We start from the raw sequence: 25,651 nt of genomic DNA on the forward strand, positions 1-25,651 counted from the left end.
GGAATTGATTACTCTGTTTTGAAATTTTGTATATGCTCCCTGACTTAATGTACTCAAAAATAGTTGCAAATTTCCCACCTGGTGGACTGGCCTCAAATGAAAAAAAAGCAAACTCAGTTACTTTACCTGCATTCAGCGTATTGGCACCTGTTTTTTGAAATCTTTGCAAAATACTGTTGTTTTATCAAAGCATTTAAAACAATGCAATACCCACAGTTTCAGCAATTTCCTGCCATCCCATAAGCTATGAAGAATCATAGAATCATAGAATCGTCAGGGTTGGAAAGGACCTTAAGATCATCAAGTTCCAACCCCCTGCCATGAGCAGGGACACCTCCCACTAAACCACATCACCCAAGGCTCTGTCCAACCTGGCCTTGAACACTGCCAGGGATGGAGCACTCACAACCTCCCTGGGCAACCCATTCCAGTGCCTCACCACCCTCACAGTAAAGAATTTCTTTCTTATATCCAATCTAAACTTCCCCTGTTTAAGTCTGAACCCATTAACCTTTGTCCTATTGGTACAGTCCCTAACGAACAGTCCGTTCCCAGCATCCCTATAGCCCCCCTTGGCACTTCATTAGTTTTCTGTGGATCATGTCAACTGTCATCAAAGCTTATATAAATTATAATAATAGGCTGACCTAGGTAGAAAAATTTGAAAACTAAATAAGGAAAAACTCAATTGCTTTTCCCTCTCTTAACTACAATCTCTGAAGGTAACTTTTTTAAGGAGTATGAAGTCAAAAATTTGCTCTTGCTACACTGTGGACCACACTGTTCTGTGTACTGTTTCTCCCAGCACTGAAACACTCAAAAAGTTGAAAACATTCCTAGCCTGTGACATTACTTGCTATGTTCCTAAGTAATTTACTTAAAATGCTGTTAAGACAGCTCTGGATATTGGAAATGAATGCTGAGACACAAGTCTACACACATATCAGACCACCATGTAGTAATAACTCATCAATATAATATTTATGTATGATCCCACATCAACAACAAAGTAACTGGGATTAGCTTAGCCTTCAAGAAAAAAAATTATCCATGTAAATGCATGTCACTTCTTCCCAGGGAAATGTTTGGATTTTCAAGACTAATTCATCTGTATGTTTCACTAACATCAAAAAAATAGATACATAATAAACACAACTCCCCACCCCATATTGTCATGCATACAATCTTATCCATGATCTACTGTAAGAACTTTGTAACAGTGAGCAATATAGCTAAAGAATGTATTCCTATCCTCTGTACACATGAAATTCATTGACATTTTTTCACACATACATCCTATTCATTTCACAACTATTCCAGGTGTCTTGAAATCACACAAAACTAAAAATGGTTTCAATAGAATTTAGATTCAATGATTCTATAATTTTTGTTTGCTGTGCTTGGCAGCTGTACAAGCAGCTACCCTCCCAAAGTAATAGTTCTTTTGGTCTTTATCCATAGCTGAGTTAATTTTTAAAATAACTTCAGCATTTCAATAATGATCCATGGGCTTGGGCTACCTTTAATTTTTCTAATTTTATTGAGACACTTTTATTACTTTTTTTTTGTTGTTGTTGTTACTGGGGTTTTTTATATATGTGTGTATATATATATCTCTCTATATATATCTATATATATATATATCTTAATACAGAAACTGCCAACTTGATTCTCTGTCCAGGATCAAAGCCAATGTCTGTCACACTATAATAGGAAGATCAAATTAAAAACAGCTTGCTCATCAGGATGTTTAAAACATCTTTCACCTGCCTAAGTATTTTCAAAAATGCTTGTTTAAGTTTCTATGGATGCTGTAAGTTACCAACTTAATTTTTTCAAGGTCATATCCATGGAATTATGTTTGATGAAGTGAAAAAAAGAAAGACAAATTATTAAGAAAAAAGACAAGAATTTTTGGCATGCTATTTTCAAAAAAATATTTTTAGGGACAAAGCACTAACAGAAAAGAACAGAAGCCTTGTACAGACAGAAAACAAAAAGTATGCAGCGGTCTTTGGTACAATTCAATACACATTGTTCTACTGCTGAAGAACATGAAAATATGTCTCTAGCCTTCACAAATTATATAGTGTAATTGTTTTATGTTTTTTCTAAGGTTGCACAACTCTTTTAAAATACTGCAAACTCTAGGAAGGCATATATCAGCTACAATCACATTGCTTTATACCAGTAGGAGGGCATTTTTTTGTGATAAGAGTGCTGCAGACAACTCTAGTTCTCCCCAGAAGGTACTAAGAAATACTTTGGGGGGGGTGAGGGTGGGGGGAGAAAGATACTTAAAGCATTAACAAAAACATACAAACCATGGAAACTCCACAGAGGAAGAAGTAAACTCTAACTTAATTTTAGCTAGTTTTCAGAAAACATTACATTGCAGTTATTTCCTCTAGCTCACCAGAAGAGCTCCAAAGAAATGCAGAGTAAGTTGTAAGAAGGAATACATGAGACAGTTAAAGGAAGGCCTAAACTCTGAAGCTGTCTTCCAACTGATTTTGTTGCTACTGTCCAGAGGCACCACTTCCTGGGACAAATCAGACCTTTTACTTACTGAAAGTAACATCTGAGATTCCCAGTATATGTGTGAGAAAATACTCTGTGGCAGTGAGAGCCAAGGCCAGACCTCTTCTGCACAGGGTAAGCCTGATCATTCCCACCCCGAAACCTCATGTGCCGCCTTCTTCCTGTACCTCTTTAGTGCCACTCATCCTTTGCTATGTGTCTGTACGGGAGCATGGACATGGTGTTTCTTCCTGTTTCTTTGCATTACTTATTTTTGGTTCTGTTTCTCTCTGTTTTTGTAACATGGTGGTAAGCCAGCTTTCCTTTTAAGTGGTATAGAATTTTTATGATTTAATAAAGTAATAGATACTTAGACATCCACTACCATGAGGCTTCCTTTTATTTTTTTAACTAAATTTTCCTGATGGTGAGAGATGCAGACAAATTACTGCAGATGCTCAACACATTTGAAAAATAAGGACATGTTTTTAGGTGCCTCTATATAAATTCAGGAGCCTATATGCAGCTGGCTCAGGATTTTAACCCTTGGGATAGATAATAGCTCTTGCTTTTCATCCAGGTGGATTTCAATGCTTTTCCCTACCTCAGCAAGGTATGCATTTGTCTGTCTCCTAAAGCTATCACCTAGAACACCAGATCCATGTGAAGAGCAAACGTGACATGGTTTCAATTGCAGTTTTTGCTTATCTACCCCATGCCTTAGCTACCTGGTCATCACAGATGGAAACCACGCAAACTTCAGTAGTGTATGCTTTGGGATGGAAAATGTCAAGTGTAATTAAATGAGGTAAATTAAACTTTAATTCTCCACTCTCCTTCATGTCATCGTGTCATTCAGCAAGGCAAGAGCAGTCTTTTTTTTTTTTTCCCCTTGCATTTACCAATTGATCTCCAAGTTTGAAAATCATAATCAGCAAGCTTATAGGCAGAAATCCCTTAAGGAATTGGGTCCCGATGTTATATACACCCTTAATCGTGCTTGTATGTGGGGAGGGGGAAGAAGACTATTGTCAAGGACTGAGAAATAAATGCTTCTTCACAATTTCTGTATTTAGACGCAGTGGGAAATCCTACAAACCACTTCTGTACTCTCTACCCCAAATTTTCTCACTAGTGGTACAGGGCAGAACATTTCCCCTTAATATTTAATCAGTTTATGCCCAGCGCAACCGCTGGTGGCTTTCCAGCTACCACCAACACCCCGGACCAACTTCTCTGCCTGGAAGCATGGGCCTCTTACACCGCCATGCAGAGCATGGAGGTTGGCTGGCAGGCAGCGTGGCAAAGCAGGCCTTGCCACGGGACAACCTCCCCTCTCGCACGGGGGGGGGGGCATAAAGCATCAGAATCCTACGTCTCTCTGGCACAAAACCCAACAGCCCGACCATCTTGGGAACAAAAGCAGAGAAGCAAGCTGGTGCAAGGAGGTTTGGGCATGGCACCCACCAGCCACGGCGGCGGGCTGTCAGCCTCTGGCAGGGAACATCAACCGCCTTTGCTCCTTGCTCCCCTTCCTCCTTGCCTTTCCCTGCCCTCGGCCCGAGGCTGCTAGGCTGGGAGAGGTGCAGCTCTCCGGACAGCGGCTCCCCGGCCTGCCCTCCCTGCCCTCCGCCCCGGCAGCGCGAGCCCACAGCGGGAAGCCCACCAGAGGGGCAGCAGGCGCCGCGCCTCGCCCCACCGACCGGAGGGGCTGGGCGGACAGGGAGGCGGGGGTTGTGCGCCTGGAAGGCGGGCGCGGGCCGGGCTCTCCCGTTGCCAGGTGAAATGCAACGTCTCCGCCTTCCCTTAGAAAGCGCGCAGCAGCGCGGAGAGCACGCACCCGAGCGGGCAGCTCGGCTCGCAGCCGCTCGCCACCCCTCGCCTCAACTCGGCTCGGTTCGATTCAACTTGACTCGGTTGCGCAAGGCGTGGAGCGCTCCAGAGCCGCTGCCCCCCGCTATGGCGAAGACGGACAGGAAGGGATGCAGCTGCCCGGCGTTCCTGAAGAAGAACTGGCTGCTGCTCAGCACGGTGGCCGCCGTGATAATGGGTGAGTGAGGGCGGCAAGGCGGGCGGCAGGAAGGCAGCGCTCCACCGCCGCCCCCCGCCCGGCCTTGCCTGGCACGTTACGGCTGCTCCCGTCGCAAGGCCGGCGCGGTGCCAGACCGGGGCGCGCAACGCCAGAGAGGGGCGCTCCGCGGCCGCGGAGCGGGCCGGGCAGTGCGTGTCCACCCCCCACCCGATCGCTCCCGCTGCTGGTGCCGTGGAAGCCTTTCAGCTCTCAACGGCGGGCGCGGGGGTCCGGCTGCACTACCACCTTGGCGCGCAGGCCGGCTGAGGTGCGCCGGGGGCCGGGGCGTCGCGCACCGTGGCCGCGGGGAAGAGGTCCGCAGTGGCGCGGTGCTGTGGGGGCCGCTCTGAAGGGAGTTTCGCGTGTGTAAACGCATCGGGCGCCGGCTTCCAGCAGTAAGGTCGGCAGCGGGGTGCCGAGATCCTGGGTCTCCCCTGGGCCGCGCCTGCCCGCCGCATGCGCCCCTCTGGCCTGTGTGACAAAGGTCTGGTGACTAGCAGGGCAAAACCGTGTTGCGAAAAACGTGCGAGCGCACCGGCTGACTGCGAGCCCGCGGGGCGTAGGAGCTGCCCCATGGCAGGCTCTGTCCCGGGAGCGCAGCTTGCCGAGTCGGGGCGGGCCGCGGGCAGAGAGGCGGGCTTCGGCTGGTCTACAGGTTGGAGCAGTGCCGACGTGGAGACTGCTGGGCAGGAGGGTATTATGGTGGCTTTGGGTGCTTCTGGTGGCCTAAGCAAGCAATACGGCTGGAAGAGTTCGGCAGTGCCACCCAGCTTTCAGTGGGGTTTTCAGGGGTGATGTAAACATAGGAGGATATCTCCTGTGCTTGACAATTTTCTGGAGGAGCAATGAGTTGAACGCCATCTTTTTAGGAACAGGTGCGCAAAAGGGCCAGAAGAAGCTCTCAAATGACTTGGCTGAGGAGACTTTTCCATAGGATGTAATTTGGTCGTTTTCACACAGCCTTTTCATTTTCTCTTGGTGATTATTTTGATGCCAAGCAAGGATTGCTTCCTTTGCGCTACTGCTCCTCTAGAGAAGCGCTGCTTTAAGTATTTCAGTGAGAGCAGTTGCTGTTTGATGGGTCTCTTTCAAATGACTTTTATTGCTGATAGGAACTTTGACTGGAACAAATATATTTTTGTGCATGTTTGTTCAGGAGAGGATTATTCCTTTGGAATTCCAGCCAGCTATTTGTAAGCTGTAATTAGAGCCGTACTTATTACACACGTGTGTTTTCCTTCACCCATTCAGTATTTGAAAGATCTCAGTTCTTTTCACCTCTGTAGTCAGTGGAATGGTTTTTGTGAGTTCATATACCAAGTGCTAAGGGCTTGCTTTGGAAATCTGGCTATACAAGTGCAGGAGTGTGTGTCTGTTTCAGTGTGTGTACAATTGGTTTTTCAGGTACTCCTGTCAGTTACAATTCCGTGAGTTAGAATAATAGAATAGTTAGGGTTGGAAAGGGCCTTAAGATCATCAAGTTCCAACCCCCCTGCCATGGGCAGGGACACCTCCCACTAAACCATGTCACCCAAGGCTCTGTCCAAACTGGCCTTGAACACTGTCAGGAATGGAGCATTCACAGCTTCCCTGGGCAGCCCATTCCAGTGCCTCACCACCCTAACAGGAAAAAACTTCCTTCTTATATCCAATCTAAACTTCCCCTGCTTAAGTTTTAACCCATTACCCCTTGGTGTATTACTACAGTCCCTAGTGGAGAGTCCCTCTCTATCATCCTTGTAGGCCCCCTTCAGATACTGGAAGGCTGCTATGAGGTCTTCACACAGCCTTCTCTTGTCCAGGCTGAACAGCCCCAACTTTCTCAGCCTGTCTTCATACAGGAGGTGCTCCAGTCCCCTGATCATTCTCGAGGCCCTTCTCTGGACTTGTTCCAACAGTTCCGTGTCCTTTTTATGTTGAGGACACCAGAACTGCACACAGTGCTGCGAGTGGGGTCTCACAAGAGCAGAGTAGAGGGGCAGGATCACTTCCTTTTACCTGCTGGTCACGCTCCTATTGATGCAGCCCAGGATACGGTTGGCTTTCTGGGCTGTGAGCACACACTGAAGCCAGCTCATGTTCATCTTCTCATCGATCAACACCCCCAAGTCCTTCTCCGCAGGGCTGCTCTGAATCTCTTCTTTGCCCAACCTGTAGCTGTGCCTGGGATTGCTCCGACCCAGGTGTAGGACCTTGCACTTGTCATGGTTAAACTTCATAAGGCTGGCATCAGCCCACCTCACAAACGTGTCGAAGTCCCTCTGGATGGCATCCCTTCCTGCCAGCGTATCAACTGAATGAGGCAGCTTGGTGTCATTGGCAAACTGGCTGAGGGCACACTCAGTTGTTGGCATACTTGTGTGCTAATTACAGAAGCAGTTAAGAAATACTCCCTTCTCATTATCTTAGCTGAATGTAGGTAGAAATGAAGTGTGTGATGTGATCCTAGAAGCTGATCATTCTGAAATGAGATTTCCTAGAGAGCTACAGAGCCTGGCAATGTGGAAACTGGGGAGACAATTTGACCCTAATCCCCTAATGCAGGAACTCCCCTAATGGGACTTCACATTGAGAGTGACAGGCACCCAAATTACCCCCTGCGTTAGTGGAGTTCTCTACCTGTGACACTGTAATTAACAGTCCAGAGCTCAGGGGAGCTCTGTAATTTGGCAGAGAGAGTCTTCATAAAAATTCCTTAAACTTTGGACCAAATTAAATTTTGCAAGAAGCTGTGTATCTGCTGCATTGTCAGTATTGCGTGGAGCTGAAGTAAGTTATACAAGGAGAACAGTGAAACCCTTGTAAGGATGGTTTGGTGGAATTGTGTAGTATCTTTGTATTACAGCTTGAGGAAAGTTTGTAATATACCTGGAGTCCACAAACATCTCATAATTAAACTTACATAGTTATTATTTTTTAGAATACACTGGGAAATTGCTCTGAGCTTTATTACTCTACTTAATGTGGAGGAACAATTTAGCATTCATCATCACCAATTTTGAAAGCAGAAAATATGTTTAGACATGGGAGTGGAAACACCAAATGCAGCAGGCAGTGTAAATGTACCATGAAAGTTGTCCTGCTGTGCTGCAGGGTGCCTTATATTCTGGCATCATCATATCGAATCATGATTTTTGCTCATTGCTATCAGAGGCGTGTTCAGCATTCTAGTGCAATATGCTTATCTTTGCTAGAATCGTTACTGAGCTGAAAAGTATTCCTAATTACTTGTTGTGCGCCCCTCTGACAAGAGGAGACAGAAACATATAGAAACCCCTCAAAATTCCAAGCACTTTTTCCTTGAAGAGTAATTATTTTCTGTTACGTTTGAAGCATTCAATCAGTCGCTTGTCATTTACATTTTCAAAAAACATTGGAATTTATAGCAGTTGAGGGGGGATTATTTAAAACCTGTGCACAAACTATTGTAAGAGTGTCACATCGTTTTGATGAACACACCTCTGATAGCCGTGAAAAGAGAACAAAACCAAAACCTGTAACTCAGGAGGCTGTTTTTCTTACCTTCGTAGAGATTTTGTTTCAGACCACCAAACTGATGCAGAAAGATCTGTGAACTCAGATTTGTAGTCTAAAACAGACTGAATTTCAGATTCAGGGCTAATTCTGAGGCTTGCTGTTCATACAATTTCCGTGATGGCTACGCCTGAATATTGGCCCAGGGAAGTGAGTTAATTGTTCATTAGTTCTTAGTGCATACATAGGGCATGCGGTGGGTCATCTGTGTTGACCAGTTCCTCAGAGGTGAGATTCAGGCTCTTCTGTGCCTCCCCTGTCCCACTGCCCTTTTCTGGGAGGCAGAGGGGCAGAGGAGTAGCAGCCTCACAGAGGTGCCTGTGAAAGGCGGGGGAGCTTGTATCTTTTTGCTCCATTGGCCTTACTGAGCCCAAAGCAGCTGATCTAACAAAATCAATTTAAAACTCAACTTGCTTTGAGTGCTTCTTCAGCCTTTATAAAGGAAGTTATATTGCTTCTAATTTACACAATCAAGTAAAAATAAACCAGAAATATCCCTGAAATTTACTCACCGTGAGACAGGTTTCCAGAGGACAGTTGTGAAGGGAGAGTTTAAGTCACGCTTCATAGGATTTTCAAAGACCATCAATTTTTTATCATCACTTCGTCTCCAAGAGGTCATTGCTGCAACGCAACCAAACCAGTCATGGAGGTAGAAGGCTGATGATGTGTAAATACTTGCTCATTTGTTGGTCTGTGGGGCATAGCGTACTAGCTTGTAGTCCTGAACAGTTCTGCAGCAGAACAGCTGTCTTCTCACAGTGAAAATTAAAGTGTAAGTGGTTTGAGTGCATGTGGTCTTGGGCATTGAGCTGCAGCAGTGCTCTATACTAAAGCAGAGATCTTTTTACAGACTTGCAGAGTATACACAAGTAGGCTACAGGTTTTTTTGACTACTTACATTTTTCAAACCTGTTAGACCAGTGTCGTTTTGTCATAGCTCTGTTGTTCAGGAATCTGATTCTGAGGGGTTCGGCTTGTGTAAATTTCCAGGTTATGTGTTTACAAGTACTTTTTTTTTCCTTTTTTTCGCTTAATAGGGTGTCTCTCCATCACTTCCTACATTAATTCAGAGATTCAGATAGCTGTGAGCCTGCCTATGACTCTGAAGTGCCGTTTTTCCAGCAGCACACATGGAGGCACTGCAGTTGTTCAGGTGTTCACGCGGCAGACGTGCGGAGTGCAGCGCTGAGGTTGGCATACCACCCGTCACAGGGCGCGTTTCCTCATCCCGCCGCCCCTCGCGTTTATCAGCGCTGTCTAACGGCAGTCGCTCTGCCGCTAGCACACGCGTGTCCCGGCGCTCGTGACGCACGGCGTGCGAAGGGGACGGGAGGGGCGGGGCGGGCAGGAGGAGCTGTCCGAGGTGCCTGCGGGGCTGCCGGAGGGCGGGCGGGCGGGCGCTGCGGGGTCGGGAAGCGGCGGCGGGAGGAAGCGACGAGGTGACCGATCGCGGGAGGGGTGGTGAGCGCCTCTAGCGTGCCCGAGTGCCTGGGAATCGCACCTCTGAAGTGAAGTGCATGTAGGCCCTGCAGGATCAGACACCTTGCTTGTGCAGTTTCCTTGGTGGAAGGTTGAGTCTGGCATAAAACGTCCTTCTCCTCCTGCATTTCAGAGCGAGATTTATATATGGGTAGTTCCTATCTGTAACACCAGCATTGCTGAAGCTTTGAGTGGTGTGGCTCTAGCTGTTTGCCAGGATTTGATGACAGCAGCAGTCACTGGAGCTTCTGTTTTTTGCTTTATGGTATCATCCCAGGACCCATATACCAAAAACTTATCGTTTAATTTTAACTAAATTGTTATTTCATGTTATAGAATGAAGTAGTAATACCTCCCTACAAGAATGTTTTTTGTTCATGGGTCTGTGTTAAAAAAAGAAAGTAATAAATTTATCAGGTGTATTCACACCTGCTAAATGAAATGCTAGGCTCCCTCTGCAAGCAGATATGGGGAGATTTGACAGCTGCTTTTAAAAGCACTCATTTCTTTAAAATCCATCCATGTAAGAGCAGTGCTGGCACATGCTAGCATTACTGTAAGCCCACCAGTGCATTGTTACAAGAATGAACTTCTCACAGGGTGAAGACAACAGCAGAATAGTTAGTAGTATCATGCACTCTGTTGATGACCTCTCAGCACATGGAAGGCCAGCCTGTATCCAGGGAGGTCACCATACTCCTGAGAGTGAGAAGTTTCTTGTCAAATTTAGCCTGCAGCCTCTAAATCACATACACCCATAAAGTGTGTCAGATTCTTCCAGTAAGTTGTTTCTGTCTCTGACAAGTGTAGTTTGAAAATAAAACGCCTATCCTGGATGCCAAGTAGAGCTTCACTTTTTTCGTTCCCATCTCCTCATACTTTTACCAAAAAATGGCCTGTTAGCTTAATTTAGGCTGTCTTCAGTACCATTTCTCTTTGCTTGCACAATACAGTGTGAAGGTTGCAAACAATGAAGCAGATTAATTGCCTCTTGAAACACAATAGGGCAAACAGAGCCCTTTTCTTCACAGCAAGAAAAAATTAAAGCGAATATACTCAAGCAAAGGAATTACTACCCTGTCAGTTTCTAACAAGCGTAGTTACAAAGTAAATATCTGGTTACTTTCTTGAAATCTGAAGCATAATATTTTATTAATTTGGAATTCATAACAAGTGAAGAACAGATACCATGAATCAACCGTGGTAGCATGGAAATTAAACAGAAGACTCTGTTTTTTCCCTGGTGTGATTTAGAGCACCATAGATGATACTTGTGAATTTTTATGCCTCATTAGGCAGTTGTGGTGCTAATCTGGTTGTTCTTCTATGTCACACTGCATACTGTTTGATACAGGATGTGATCTGTTCAGAAATATGTGAAACCCAGCAGTTCTGAAAAAATTACTGAATTTAATTGTAAAGACAGACATAAAATGCATAATGGCTAACTCCTTAATCTGAGAGATTTGCAGACTACTGAGGTTCAGAAATGCGCTGAGCCAACAAAAGAAACCAAAGACTGAAGTTAAGCGTGGTGCCTCTTTTGCTCCTAAAATGTTTTGGAGCAAAGAAAACCCAACTTTTATTTGTTCTTCTGGTGTGTAAATTGTTTTCCTATTGTCCGTGTATTTTGTGTCTTGTTTTAAGATAAAGCCTGGCTTTCACTTTGTGTGAATGAAGTGGAATTGTTACTAGAGTTAACTTTTAAATTAAGAGAGCTTTGGAAGGAGTGGGCTCTACAAAGCCCCAGAGCTACCAAAGTCAATAAATATTTCTTTGTATTTGAAACAATAATACCAGTACCAATAGCAGAAAAACGTTTACTGTTTTCAGTTTTCCAATATTATTCAAGGGAAAATACTACAATGTAATTAGAAAAATATTTATTGTTTTCTGTCTAAGTCTTAACAAAGCATAAATACCCTTTCTTATTATATATGTCAAGAGATATAAAATGTTCAGGCTGAGACTACTCATAAACAACAGCTGCGCTGTTTGGAAATACACCTTTTTTATTTGATTTTTTTAAAAACAAAAGCCTCATATCATCGTGGGATTTGAGGAAAGCATGTTTACTCGTAGCCCCACAACAGTAAGTCATGCTGTGAGACCATGTCTGTATTATACACCATGTGGAACATTAGGGCTACATTGGACTCAGTGTTCCAGATTTATTTTTCTGTCTGCCATTGTTCCATGTATTGTATATTCCACAAGAACCCAAAAGCATGCAAATGATTAAATTTGACATGTGATAACCGTTTATATATATTATATGTAACATAAATATTTCACAATATATTGCAAAATATCAGTTTCTTGATCTTTTCATGGTTTTGGAACAGCAAGACAACCTGGCTTTGCTTAATCTGAACTAGTTTTCTATGTAATGTCTCTGATTTCTCAAGGCTTTGATGTCTTTATTAGTTTCATAATAATGTTTCTGCATGTCACTATCTCTCTCTCTAGATTCCGCTAAATTGCCTGTCTGTCTGCTTATCTCAATTTATTACAGTCAGAATCATTCCACTGCCCTTCCAGCAAAGAATAACTAGAACAGAATGACCTATTTACTGTCCTCTATTTCTTCATGGTTTAAAACAGAAGCTGTAACAAGGATTGGAATCTGGCAGGTGTTCTGTTACTGGCCTTTCACTTTTCTTACACCATTGTCCTCTATTTAGTTTCTCATGTGCTTCAGAGGTCTTAAAGGAAGGGGTGTTTTTCCTGATGTGCTCCATTCAGCTAATATCTTTGGGTGGGCTATACAGGATATATAAATGTGCTCGTATAGCTTTGGAATAGCAAGCAAGTGTTGTGGAAAGAGAACAGATCATCAGTGGGCTTTTAAAAGAAAGGGAGAGAACCTCTAATTTTGTGGGTAGTATTGAAATGGTGCCATTGGTGGTGTAATATGTGCGCCCATGTAAGCAAGACGTTAGACACTAGAACTGGGGACAAGGCAGTATCTGAAATGAGTTATAAAAAGGGTTCAAATGAAAGCTCTATTTTATGAAATTGAGTGGATTTGGAGACATGTAAGCAACAAGACCTATATGTGTCTGTTTGACTGAAGAGGAGAGAGGTCGTAGTTAAGGCATGCAAGTTACAGATGGGTAGGGTGAAGGACAATGGTAGTGGTTTTAGAAGTGCAAAAGAACTGCAAATTACTATTGTCATATTACATTTCAATTTTACTGTAAAATACAGGATTATGAGGTAGAAAGATATCTCCTGGGTTATCATATCTAGTCTACTGCTGCTTCAGGTTACACCATTTTAGATGAATTTTTGTAACATACCATGTTTTACATTAAAGCTGGGTATCTTCTTGGTCCTTCCTTATAGGAAGCTGTATTTGTCAGTCTGATTGTTGAAAGCCTTACAATTTCCAGTCTAGTCTAAATGTGTTCAGGTTCAGTATGCACCCATTTGTTAAAATATTGCTTTCTCTGTAGTTCAACCGTTTTCTGTATTTCTAGCTCACTCATCCCTGTTGGAAAAACCAACCTCCTTTCAGAAAGTAGTCTTCTCATTCTTTTAATCACTCTACAGTCCTTTGTGTGTATTCCTGTTTGAGTCCACTTTTTATGGAGTCTTAATGAGTTTCACACAGTATTCCCACACAGAACGGGTAGGTACCAAATTCAAGAGGAACTGTAGGTTGTGTTACTGCTGGGAAAGAACTGTAGTTTTTCTCATATTGCTTAATTTATGAGATAATAATGCTAATAGATGGTGTTTATTATGTTAAGGTTGTTAGTGCTGTGCTTAACTTCACAAATTCTAATGAGTCCCTGAGTTTGTGGGAAAGCTGTGAAAGACACAGATTTCATCTCTGCTACAACTTAATTTATCTTAGCAGAGTTAAGGACTAACCAAGGAATTAATTCTTCACAACACCTCTTTGTATTTTTTCTGTATGTTAATGGACTGTTCCTGTAGGTAGATTCTGTATGGCAGTTCTCGCTAGTGTACTAAGATACGTGCACAAATGAAGCACGATCATAAAGTTTTTTTCCTTCAATTGTATACTTTTGTCTTGGCTTTCTCAGATGGACTCTACATCTGAAAATATTTGGAAGATGTGTACACATAAAATTCATCTACAGCATATTTAGATAAATTAGAGGAAACTAGGATTCCAATAGGAGATGCTGCTAAATTATCAAACTGCTTAGCCATCTGCATATTGCTGTTCTGGGGGAACACTGGTTCAGCAATCAGCAGAACTGTGGTCACTCGCAATCACGGGAGAGCGGCCACAATTTCCCTTTTCCTGGCTGAATAAATTAACTGCCCTTGGTTTGACTATGGGTGGATCCTGTGAAGGGCTGCATTGCAGAGAGGCTGCTCTGTGGTATCAGTGGCTGCTGCAGTCTGCTTTGTGTTATCAACCCTGCTGCAGGCTCCTGCAGCACAGAAAGTAGCTGGAGTTATGTGGCTTTGTTGGTTGCAGCAGTCTTTACACCTCCTGTGGGTAAGGGGAGTACCCCACACTGGAGAAGCTAGTTTTTCCCCCTCCGGCCAGTGCTCCACCGTCATTCCTGAAGTCACTGTACCCCCGAACTTTCCTCACACTGCAGTCAGATGACGGTGTGTCATTACGTTTAGGAATTTACAACTGCTGCACCCTCAACAGGTTGATCAGAGAGGACATAGGAGGTCTCACTACCACAGAGGAATTAGCATACCTTCCTCTAATACATTCTTACTAAATATTTTTTCCATAGGCCAAGATATGTCTTGGGAACTTTCTTCTGGAAGGTTTCTGAGAGAACTTTTCTTCACATATATTTGTAAGCAAGATGGTAGTTTGTGCAAAACCAGCATCCATAGAGTTAAGATCAGTTACCATGCAGTTTATATCCTAGAGACTGTAAATCCTACCTCAGTAGTTGTCTGCAGTTTTCTAAGAATCCTGGTTTTTTTTCAGTTAACATCAGTATTTTTAATGAAAGGAATATTGTCAAGTAGGCTGTGAAAGAATAAAATGCATAACATTAGAAATATCAAAAATAATGCTGGAAGAGCTGAATTAATTAGCTGAAATAATAAGTTTGAGTGTTATTATGAGCTGTAATTTTTTCTACACCCTCTATTTAATGTTTTATAGTTGGCACTGTGTATTGCTTTGTAGTTAAGAGATGGCCAGTGATATTACAGAACCTTTAGAAACAGCGGAAACAAAATGGATTTTAAAAAATATTACTAGAGGGCTCGGACTGTATCTTATATTGCAAAAATCTTGCCTGCCCATGCTGTAATTTGACATGTTTGTATTTAATGTTTTGTGTTGTATTTCAGATCAAGTCAGTGTTTGGTAGCCTTTTCAGTCCTGTGCGTCATCTGCTGTAAAGATAATCCAGTTAAGACCCACCAATCACTGCATCCCCATTCAACAGGACAGACTGGTTCTGTGTAAACACAGCCATCATCTCTTAGAGCCTGGAAAGCCCAAGGCTTGACAGATGTGGTGGATACAGTGCTATATGCAGTGCAGAGAGTTCCTGGTACTATACCCTTGTAGTACTTTAGCCCAAGTAGTGTTCTCATTCCTCCTGCCAGTCACAATCAATGACAATGGTAATATAAGCAAAATCTCACTAATTAATTCCTGGCTCGAGGACTGGTGTCAGCATCAGAATTTTTGGGTTTTGACCATTGGTCAGTCTGTACAGCACCAGGCCTGCTGTGGCAGATGGGGTACACCTGTCCCAAAGCAGGGAAAGGATTGTAGCTCAGGAGCTAGCAGGACGCCTGGTTCAGAGGAATAACTAGGTTCAGAGGGGATAACACCAGTTTCACTAGATGTGACCAAGGGGTAGCATGCCACTGTTGGAGTCCAGATCCACAGAGCAACTTAGATGCATTTAGGCCAATGCCTGCAGCATGGGCAGGAAACAGAAGGTGGAAGTCATTGAGCAGTAGGAAAATGATGACACAGTCACCATCACAGAAACACGATGGAATGATTTACATGATTGGAGTGCTGCAGTGGATGGCAACAGGCTCTTCAAGATGGATGAGCAAGGAAAAAGAGGTGGTGGTGGTGTGTTGTATGTGAGGGAATGCATCAAGTGCCTTGAACTCAATGTTGTGAGTAAGAAGGCTGAATGTTTGCAGGTGAAGATCAGGAGGGAAGCCAAATAAGCTGATGTCCTGGTAGCAGTCTGTTATAAACCACCTGGTCAGGATGAAGCTACAGATGAAGTGCTCTGCAAACAACTGGGACAAGTTTCAGGATCGCTTGCCCTTGTTCTCAAGGGGGACTTCAATCTACCAGATGTCTGCTGGAAGCACAACACAGCAGGGGAGAAACAATCCAGGAAGTTCTTGGAGGTGTGGAAGATAACTTCCTAACACAGCTGGTTAGTGAGCCGACTAGGGGAGATGCCTGGCTAGATTTGCTGTTTGCAGAGAAGGACTGGTGGGTGATGTGATAGATGGTTGAGGCCACCTTGGGCAAACCCGTCACTAAATGACTGAATTATCCGTCCTTGGAGAAGTCAGGAAGAAGGTCAGCAAAACCTCCACCTTAGACTTCCGGAGGGCTGACTGTGGCCTGTTTAGGATGCTGGTTGGCAGAATCCCTTGGGAAATATTACTGAAGGACACAGGGTCCAGGAAGGCCGGACACTCTTCAAGAGCGAAATCCTTAAGGCACAGCAGCAGGCGGTCCCCATGGGCTGACAGTCAGACTGGCGGGGAAGAAACCAATGTGGCTGAACAGGGAGATACTGCTGGAACTCAGGAGAAACGAGAGAATTTATCACCTGTGGAAGAAGGGACTGTCACCCTATGAAAAGTACAAGGATGTTGTTATGTAGAGAGAAAGTTAGAAAGGTGAAGGCACAGATGGAACTAAATCTGGCCATTGCCGTAAAAGATAGTAAGTACTTTTACAGATACATTAGCAGCAAAAGGAGGGCCAAGGAGAACCTCCATCTTCTACTGGACACTGAGGGAAACCTAGTGACAGAGGATGAGGAAAAGGCTGAGGTACTTAATGCTGCTTTTGCCTCAGTCTTTAATAGTCACACCAGCCATCCTCAGGTTACTCAGTTCTCTGGGCTGGATGGCAAATGGGGAACTGATAGAGGTCACCATAATTCAGGAAGAAATGGTTAGCGACCTCCTGCTCCACTTAGGCATATACAAGTCTATAGGGCCAGATGGGTTCCACAAAGAGTGCTGAAGAAGCTGGCAGAGGAGCATGCTAAGCCACTCTCCATCAGCAGTCCTGAGGCCCCAGAGGGTTGGAGGCTGAACAACATGACACCTCTCTACAAAAAGGGCAGGAAGGATGACCCTGGGAGCTACAGGCCTGTCAGCCTGAGTGCAGTGCCGAGGGAGTTCATGGAGTAGATGATCCTGAATGAAATCATAAATCACATGTGGGAAAATGGAGGGATCAGGTCCAGTCAGCATGGGTTCATAAAGGGCAGGTCCTGCTTGACCAGCCTGATCTCCTATGATAAGGTGACCCACTTGGTTGATGAGGGAAAGGGTGGAAAGCTGCTCAGTGGGAAAAGACCTGGGGGAGCTGATTGACAGAGTTGAACATGAGCCAGCTTGTGCCCAGTCAGCCAAGAAGGCCAACAGCATCCAGGCCTGTATCAGCAACAGTGTGGCCAGCAGGGCCAGGGCAGGGATCATCCCCTGTACTGGGCACTTCTGAGGCTGCACCTCAAATCCTATGTTCAGTTCTGGGCCTCTCACTGCAAGAGAGACATTGAGGTGCTGGAGCGGGTCCAGAGACGGGCAAAGCTGGTGGAGGGTCTGGAGCACAAGTCTGATGAGGAGTGGCTGAGGGAACTGGGGTTGTTTAGTCTGGAGAAGAGAAGGCTCAGTGGGGACCTTATTGCTCTCTATAACTATCTGAAAGGAGGTTGCAGTGAGGTGGGGATCGGTCTCTTCTCCCAAGTAACAAGTGATAGGACAAGAGGTAACGGCCTCAAGCTGCACCAGGGGAGGTTTAGATTGGATAATAGAAAAGATTTCTTCACAGAGAGGGTTGTCAAGCACTGGAACAGGCTGCCCAGGGAAGTGGTAGAGTCACCGTCCCTGGAAATAAAACCCGTGCAGATGAGGCCCTCAGTGACATGGTTTAGTGGTGGTCTTGGCAGTGCTGGGGTAAAGGTTGAACTTGGTGATCTTAAAGGTCTTTTCCAACCTAGCTGATTGTATGATTCTACTTCCTGCTCCCCTCTCCCTCGGTAACGCAACAAAAAATATACTCCCTGTGGCTTTTTATGCTGGGACTCCTGGGACTACCTAAAAGGTAGTCTCAGATAAAAGATAGCCAACAGGTTTCTCTTGGTGTTCTCATTTCCAGTAGTTTTCTTCTTTGTTTTTACTCTCACCCTCACCCGTCAATGATCTTAGTCTGCATTTACAGCCTTTCTTTGAAGGATTTCTGTCTGTTACCAAGCTTATAGAAAGGCTATGTGCTACCTGGAAGAGCAATGCCTATGAATTGAGTGCTTCTTACAGGATTAGACAAGAGAATTGTGGCCTCTTCACGTACCGCAATCCCAGGAACCCAGACTGCACGTTTTGGTTTCTGTGTCAGTGGCTGCTAGGAGAGGAAATGTAGACACCATGCTATACAGCATGTATTGTAGTTTCCACAGTTGCAATGACATATTTGCCTCAGAAAATTAAAGTCATGGGGTGGTACTGTTTTTTCCGCTTTCATTCTTCTCTTCTGCCCAGTATTGCAGACTTTAATTAGTACATGCTATTGAGCTGTAAGTAGTGGGTTGCTCTTGTGGTGAAATTCATAACCTAATTTAGCCATGTGGGCAAGAAGGAGAAGGGATGGAAAAGAAAGAAAAACAACTTAGAAAGACAAGAAGAAAGGTAGAGGGGTTGAAACTGAGAAAAAGAGGAAAAGGGCAAGCAGGACAAGTCATGTATTGCTCTGTAAAAAAAAAAAAAAAAAAAAGTAGAAGTTAATTATTCCATTAATGAAAAAAAGAAATAAAAAGTCCCAATATATAGTAGAGGTTTTTTGTAATTAGGGTTTTTATAATTAGAAGCACATGTAAGAATTAGTTCCAGAAATTGTAAAGTATGAGTAGCATACATCTAGAGAAATTAATGTTTTGTAAGACTTCCATCTATATACTTACGGCTGGTGTAATCCATCTGATATTAAAAGCACTGGTGACCACTGAAATGTGTGCTGGGCCACACTTCTTTCTGGGCATTGTAATTCCCAGAAGGAAAATAGCAGTTGAACTTGGTTAATGACATGACGGTCAGAAAATTCTGTTTATGTCCATTTCCAGCACATTTGCAAATTTGTTCTGCTGACTTGCTAACCTTCTCTTACTACTGTTACAAAATACAATTTCTTACATTTCCATGCTAGGTTCAAGCAGATACGCTAGATGCTAGCTCAAATTAAAAAGTGGCTGCATTTTACTGAATTTTGGCATACTACACAATTATTAGTATGGGTTCTTTGGCATACTACACAACTAATATGGATATAAGTGCTCTGTCTAGTAGAGCAATTGCATGAACAAGGTAGTGAGAGCAATAATGTAATTTCAAAAGATTGTTGGAAAAAGGAACTCTTTCCTCAGTTGCTGCCACTAGATAAATAAAGACAAAACAAACCAACCCAACAAAAAAAAAAAAAAAAAGAAAGCCCCAACAAAAAAATCTCCCAAACCCCAAGTAAAAATATGTAATTAGTGTAAGGAAACTCTGCTAAAATCTTGGGAGCACTTGAGAAGTTTTTGTAATGAAATCTAAAGAAGTGGAAAACTCTGAAGAATGAAAATGAGGGTGAATTCTTCTGCCTGCTAGTAACCCTGTTCCATGATCACACTGGTCAAACATGACAATTGCCACCTGGAATGAAACTGGTCTTGATGCAACATAAATATATGCCTATACTATAATGTGAATAATCTGAAGGCATGGGAATTATCTGTATGCTTAGCTTCAGCTATTTACAGTGGTGTTTTCATGATCAAAGCCTTAGCAACTTCAATACATGTAACCATTTATAAACAGAGTTTTATCTTGCTTGGACTTATCTTGAAGTCCAGACTAATTGTTTTGTACACATCTAATTCAGTCACTAGATTAGAGACAGACGTCATTGTGTTTTATCAGTCACTTATCAACCGTGTTTACATAATATTGCAAATATCATCAAGGCTATTAATATTCAAGATTGCTGCAAGAAATTTAAACTGTCCAAGTTCACTGGAACAGATGACACTTAAATCAGAAATTGTTACAGATTCTTAGAGTAGCCTATTTGCCTGAAAGGTTAACTTACTCATTTTCAATCTCTTTATTAACAGGAAGCACATAGTAGGAGTTTATAATCTGCCTCTATTTCTTTCAGCCTGTTTTTACAAATGGAGATAGAACACAGAAAAAAATTGTTATCTTTTTGTGCTCTCAGAGGCAAGTTCTGTGAAGGTAACTAGTAGTTTACATTTCTATATCAAGCTAACATCCAGATAGCCTGTGAACCACAGGCATGGTGAATCTTTAGGAAGGATTACTATGAGGGTGGTGAGACACTGGAGCAGGTTGCACAGAGGAGTTGTAGATGCTTCATCCCTGGCAGTGTTGAAGATCAGGTTAGCCAGGGCTTGGAGCAACCTGGTCTAGTAGAAGGTGTCCCTGCCCATGGCAGGGGATTGGAACTAGATCATCGTTAGGTCCCTTCCAAACAAAACCCTTCTATGATTTTTTCAAAAACCCTTGCTTTCTAGAAGAGAATGAGTTTCTTGTTCAGTAGATAACTGGATATAGGATCCCTTCAGTACCAATGGTACAAACCAGATGTCTGTGGATTTGCCTAAATCTTTGAACCTGCTGGTAATGTCTGCTTCTACAACTTTAATCACATAGAATGAGGAACATATCCTATAAGCCTGCTTAGTCTAACTTTACACCAGCTTCTTGAGTAACATCTAGCTCAAATGTCTTGTATAGCATAGAAAATAAAACTGGGGGAAGATGGGCATTTGGCTTGGGCACTAGCAGCTTTCATGGGACCCCACAAGTTTACATGAACCACTGAGCCTGGTAAAGGTAGACTGGTATCACATTTTTGTGCTGTTGTAACAATTCTGCTGTAAAATACACACCACTGTTGCCACTAAAATAACAAAGGGTGTAAATAATTCTATTAGCTTCAGTAAGGCTGTTCGTATAAGACCTTTAAGCACTCAGTGATTAACAAAGGGTTCTGCTTTGCCATGTCTCACTCAAACCAGTTTGAAATTTTATCTCTTGATATTCAGTTCAGCCAGGACTGAAGCATTGCAAAGTTTATATGTGAAACAACAGTCCTAATGCTTTCTAAACACTGATAAACACATTTCCTATACCAGTGATTTTCATTTGAAAATCATGTTGAAAGGGAAAATAAAGGTATTGCCTGACAAACTGAAGAAGTTTGTCTTTTGGGCTATGATTTATTTTCTTTTAGTAGAAATCTTGTTTGTGGTTTGTCTTAGAAGCTAGAACTGTCTGATAATTCATTTAATCCAAAGGTAAGAGGAAGTATGAAAGTGCCTTGTGCTGTGGCTCAATCAGTGATTAAACTTTCAGTTTGGTATTTTGTAGATTGATCACGTAATGTAATGAGTGTGAGTATGCTGAGTGTATTTTTGTTGATCAATTTCCTGGAAATTATTAAATTAATTTAGTGATTGTAGTCACACACTTTTTTAATTATGAGCAGCAAATACTGAAAGCATTGCTGCTATGTAGACATATTTTCACCAGTACAAATTATCTAAAATATTTATATTGTATCACTTTTTAAAATGTTCGATAGTGTTATTGATTTTTTTTTTTTATTTTAATTGGTTTTTTTTTTTTTAATGCTGGTTGTGGGTCTTCTAGAGCTAATGAAACCAGGTAAAAAGTCACTGCTGGACTTGACTGATAATCAGAGGGCATAATCAAGGTTTTTCCAAAAATGTACTTACAGACATCCTCCAAGTTCAGAATTATATGTGTTATTACTATGCCTATCACTAATATATAGAACAGAAAAAGCAACATCTCTAATTTGCTGTAGAAGTTTCACTATTGTTGTAAAAATGTGTCTGTTTCTCTTTATTATTTTTTTTAAATGTTCTCTCCTATTTTTCCTCCTTTTCCCCCATGTGTCTACTATAAATTACTGCTGATTTGTTCTACATCTTTTTGTGCCTTTTAGGTATTGGAGTTGGCATGCTGGTACGGGAATATGGCAAAATGTCTAACCTGGGTAAATCCTACTTTTCCTTTCCTGGGGAAGTGCTGATGAGAATGCTCAAACTTATCATTCTGCCGTTAATCATATCAAGTATGATCACAGGTATGTCTGGAATGCATTGTTAGCTGATTGGATTATCACTGTGTTTTATCTTTCTAAATGAAATAATCTTAAAAAATATGCCGTTTGATGGCACTCTATAATGAAAAGTATAGATTGCATATATTTGGATAAAGCTTTTCTTTATATAATGAAAATGGATTTGGAAGGATTAGCACAATATCTGGTAATTAAGTTATAAGGAGCTGTGAGATAATAAATGTTTATAGATTCTTGTGCCTCTTTCTCCCTGTGTTCAGTAGCTGGTTAAACAGTTGCAGATTGCAAGCCCAAAGCTGAAACTGCGTATTCTTAGGTACAGTGTTAGCTGTTGCAAGTAGTTTCATGCTGTCATTTCATAAGAAGGGGGGAGCTGATCTCATATTGTACTGTCATAAAAAAGAGGAGATTCTTCAGCTGCACTTCTGTGGTTTCAACAAATTCCCATGAGGTGTCTAGCTTGAGCTTTGGCTTTTACTGAATCCTTCATTCAGTGCACTGACCTGACAGAAAACTATAAATTAGGAAAAAAGGAAAAGTCTGTTTGGTACACTTAGTTCAAAGGGGTTTTGGGGAAGTGCAAGAGAATGCGTAGGGAGACTGTGTGGCCAGGAAGGTGTTATAGAAAGAAAAGCAAAGCTTCCTTCTTCTGGAAGAGGCAAGCCAGCCGTTGGCTGAAACCCCACCATAGCATGCAGGAATTTACTAACATCTCACTCAGTAGGTGAAGACAGACAAAGCCAAGCAAACTTGTCTTTTTTTTTTTTATTTTGGCTTCCTACAATGAATTTGTCATTATATTGTCCCCTTTAATCTTCATAAAGCCTCTATTTTGTATTCATGTCCAGGTGTTTGTTGTTTGGTTGGTTGGTCATGGAAATAAATTAGACATTTGCTAAAAAGGAGAGCATGCTGTGATCAGAAGATGAAAGGGAAATTTTGATCATGCCATGAAAGTTCTTTCAAGGATACAAGCTCCCAGGCTCCTCAAAGTTCATGGCCAAAAATATCAGTAATTTCAGCAGTGCACCCCAGAGTGGTCAGGAAGAGCCTAAGGGAGGCTGCCAAAGTCTCTGGAACATATCTGTAATGCAGGGTGACAGGATCCCAGTATTGCAATTAAAATAAGGAACACCAAGAGCTGCAAAATGGAGACATCCAAACAGGAAAGCTGCAAGAGGCAGAGTGAGAAATGGCAGCAGAAAATAGTCAGGAGCTGTTTCCAAAGGAATGAAAGGAGATGAAACAGTTGTTAGTACTTTAAAGACAGAAGGACAGAGAGAGGTTTGAAAAAGGGCTTGGTGTTTTAATTAATAGGACAGCAGCGTTTTCATAAAGAGTAGGAAGTGAGACAGAAAGGAAAGGAAAACTGAACTCTACTATTATCATATTGAACTTGAGTCTGTGACTGGAGATCCAGGAAAAGCTGCCAAGACAAGATACGTATTCTTTTGTGCCAGACAAGTCTGTATATTTATTTTTTTCCAACAAGCTTTTATTTCTAAATTGAAGTTGGACCTTTGTCTTCAGAAATAATATCATCAGGATATCCATGAAATTACTTACTTATTAAATGTCTGGTTCTTGTGAGGGGAAAGAAGAATTATGCTGTTAAAAATATTATACTGCTATTTAACACTCCATTATGAGTAAACTGCAGTTGTAACTACTAGTATGAGCTTGGATTTTAAAACCTGCAGATTACTGGAGTTAAATTCATATGCAGAGATGAGAACAGAATGCTCCAATTCTGACACTGGCATATCCAGTATACATAGAAAAGAAGGGCTTATTTTTTCTACAATTCTATGTTAGGTTTTTAGGCAAGAAAGAGGAAACAAGATTGAAAACAACAGAAGCTACTTCAGCAGCATATATAGAGCTTTGTCGCTCTTAAAGACAAAAGCAGTAGCTGACCGAGTGCAAGTAGCAATGAAATGTGTGGCAAGCAAATGGCCAGACATTTCCATGCATGGTGGTTTTCACTATTAACCTTCATCCTTCCTCAGAATGTTGATGAGATATTCTGCATCTCCTAAAAGAAATATGGTAACCTTTCGAGTACCAGAAATGCATATTTGAATTGAGTTACTAGGCTTGTGTCTAATCATAACGCACACTAGTCATTTTTCCTGTTTTGCACAGTCATAATGAATGGTTGAAACTGGAAGGGAACTCTTGAGACCACCCAATACAACCCTTCCCTGCTCAAGCACGGTCAGCTAAAGCAGATTGCCCTGAACCATATCCAGTCAGGTTTTGAATATCTTCAAGCATGGAGACTCTGCTACCTCTGAGGGCAATGTGTTTGACCAGCCTCACAGTACAACAGTGTTTTCCTATTCAGATGAAATGTAATGGTTTTTAGGTTTTGCCTGTTGTGTTTTGTCTTGTCTCTGGGCACCACTGAGAAGAATCTGTCTCTGTCTTAATTCCTACCGGTGAGATACTTATACACATGAATAAGATTCCTGTGAGTTTTCTTTTTCCAAGCTGAGCGGTCCCAGCTCTCTCAGCCTTTTGTCGTGTGAGAGGTGCTTCAATCCCTTCATCATCTTTATGTTCAAAATGGGAAACGAAAGAGCTGGAATGCAATGAAAAAAAAATCAAGGCAGCTTATTAATCAGATTGTTCTTACTTCTGATGTTTGTCTTTGAAAGTCAGAACAGTTCAGACTTCAGCAACCTTTTCATTGTCCACTATATTAGTAATTGAAGTTAAACCACACTAAGCCTGTGCCTATGCTTGGGAATAGACCTGCCAGTTCCACTACATATAAAACATCTACAGATGTACAGTACTGTGAAGGAGCACAGACAAGAAAATGGTGGGAGAAAAAGCCTATTTTGTTTCCTATAATGCAGGTCCAAATAAAATTTCCTTTGGTATCACCACTCCTGAGGTAGCAGCTGCCTCAGCAGTTTCCACTTCTGCAAGTGCAAGAAACACAGCTATTGAGAGATGCTCTGTGACTGAGGCATCTTTAGCAGGCTGTGTGCATCACCAGCAGGAAAACTTATTTCCAGTCTTTGGAAAACCTTTATCTAGCTTAACACACTCAGAGACTGTATATTCAGATGATGAGACACCTGCATGTTCTTTTTCTGTTTCTGAAGCCAAAAGAGCCTTCAGGAAAGCAGGTCCATTGAATAATATTTTGTAAACCAGTTACCTGGGCTCAGGCAGGAAACTCAACTTGTCCCTCTGTATCATGTACATTGTGCAAAGGACAGAGAATGTTACACTACTGTTAATGAGTTTTATCATCAGTTGTACTGAGGGAGGCTGGAGGTCCTGTCCCTGCTGTCCAAGTGCAGTCATTGAGGCAGGGAGGACTGCTGAGTCATGGGCTATTAATGGACAAGGCTTTGTGCCTGTCCTCTTCGGATTACTTCTGTCATCTCCTCCTTTTCCATCAATGTCAGTTGACCTAGTAAAAAAACTTTCAAGTGCATTTCTGGTTCATGGAGCATGATTACCACCAGCTATCAAGAGCAAAGAGCCCCCACACTACAGCCATTATCATGCATTGGCAGTCACTGCCCCTGTCCTAGCCATATCACTGGGGGCTCCTGGTGGCACTACTGTGGGTGGATCTGAAGTGGGTTAGTGTCTTCTGCTCTTCTGTTCTGGAGCTCAGGATGTAAACAAGTCCGTTATATAAAACACATCACATTCACTTTTTTACTCCATTTCTC

General features: G+C 42.5%; 1 protein-coding gene across 1 annotated transcript in view; it reads left to right on the forward strand.

Annotated features, from left to right (window-relative positions):
- The first annotated feature begins 4,340 nt into the window (after window positions 1-4,340).
- The window catches only part of SLC1A1 (solute carrier family 1 member 1), a 50,571-nt gene continuing 29,260 nt past the window's right edge, over window positions 4,341-25,651 (forward strand). Inside the window, exons 1-2 of the mRNA XM_065662761.1 lie at window positions 4,341-4,570; window positions 21,816-21,956. Coding sequence (XP_065518833.1) covers window positions 4,480-4,570; window positions 21,816-21,956 — 232 coding nt within the window. The 5' untranslated portion in view covers window positions 4,341-4,479. The remainder of the gene's footprint in view (window positions 4,571-21,815; window positions 21,957-25,651) is intronic.

This window comes from Lathamus discolor, chromosome Z, assembly GCF_037157495.1.
Source record: "Lathamus discolor isolate bLatDis1 chromosome Z, bLatDis1.hap1, whole genome shotgun sequence".
NCBI classification, from domain to species: domain Eukaryota; kingdom Metazoa; phylum Chordata; class Aves; order Psittaciformes; family Psittacidae; genus Lathamus; species Lathamus discolor.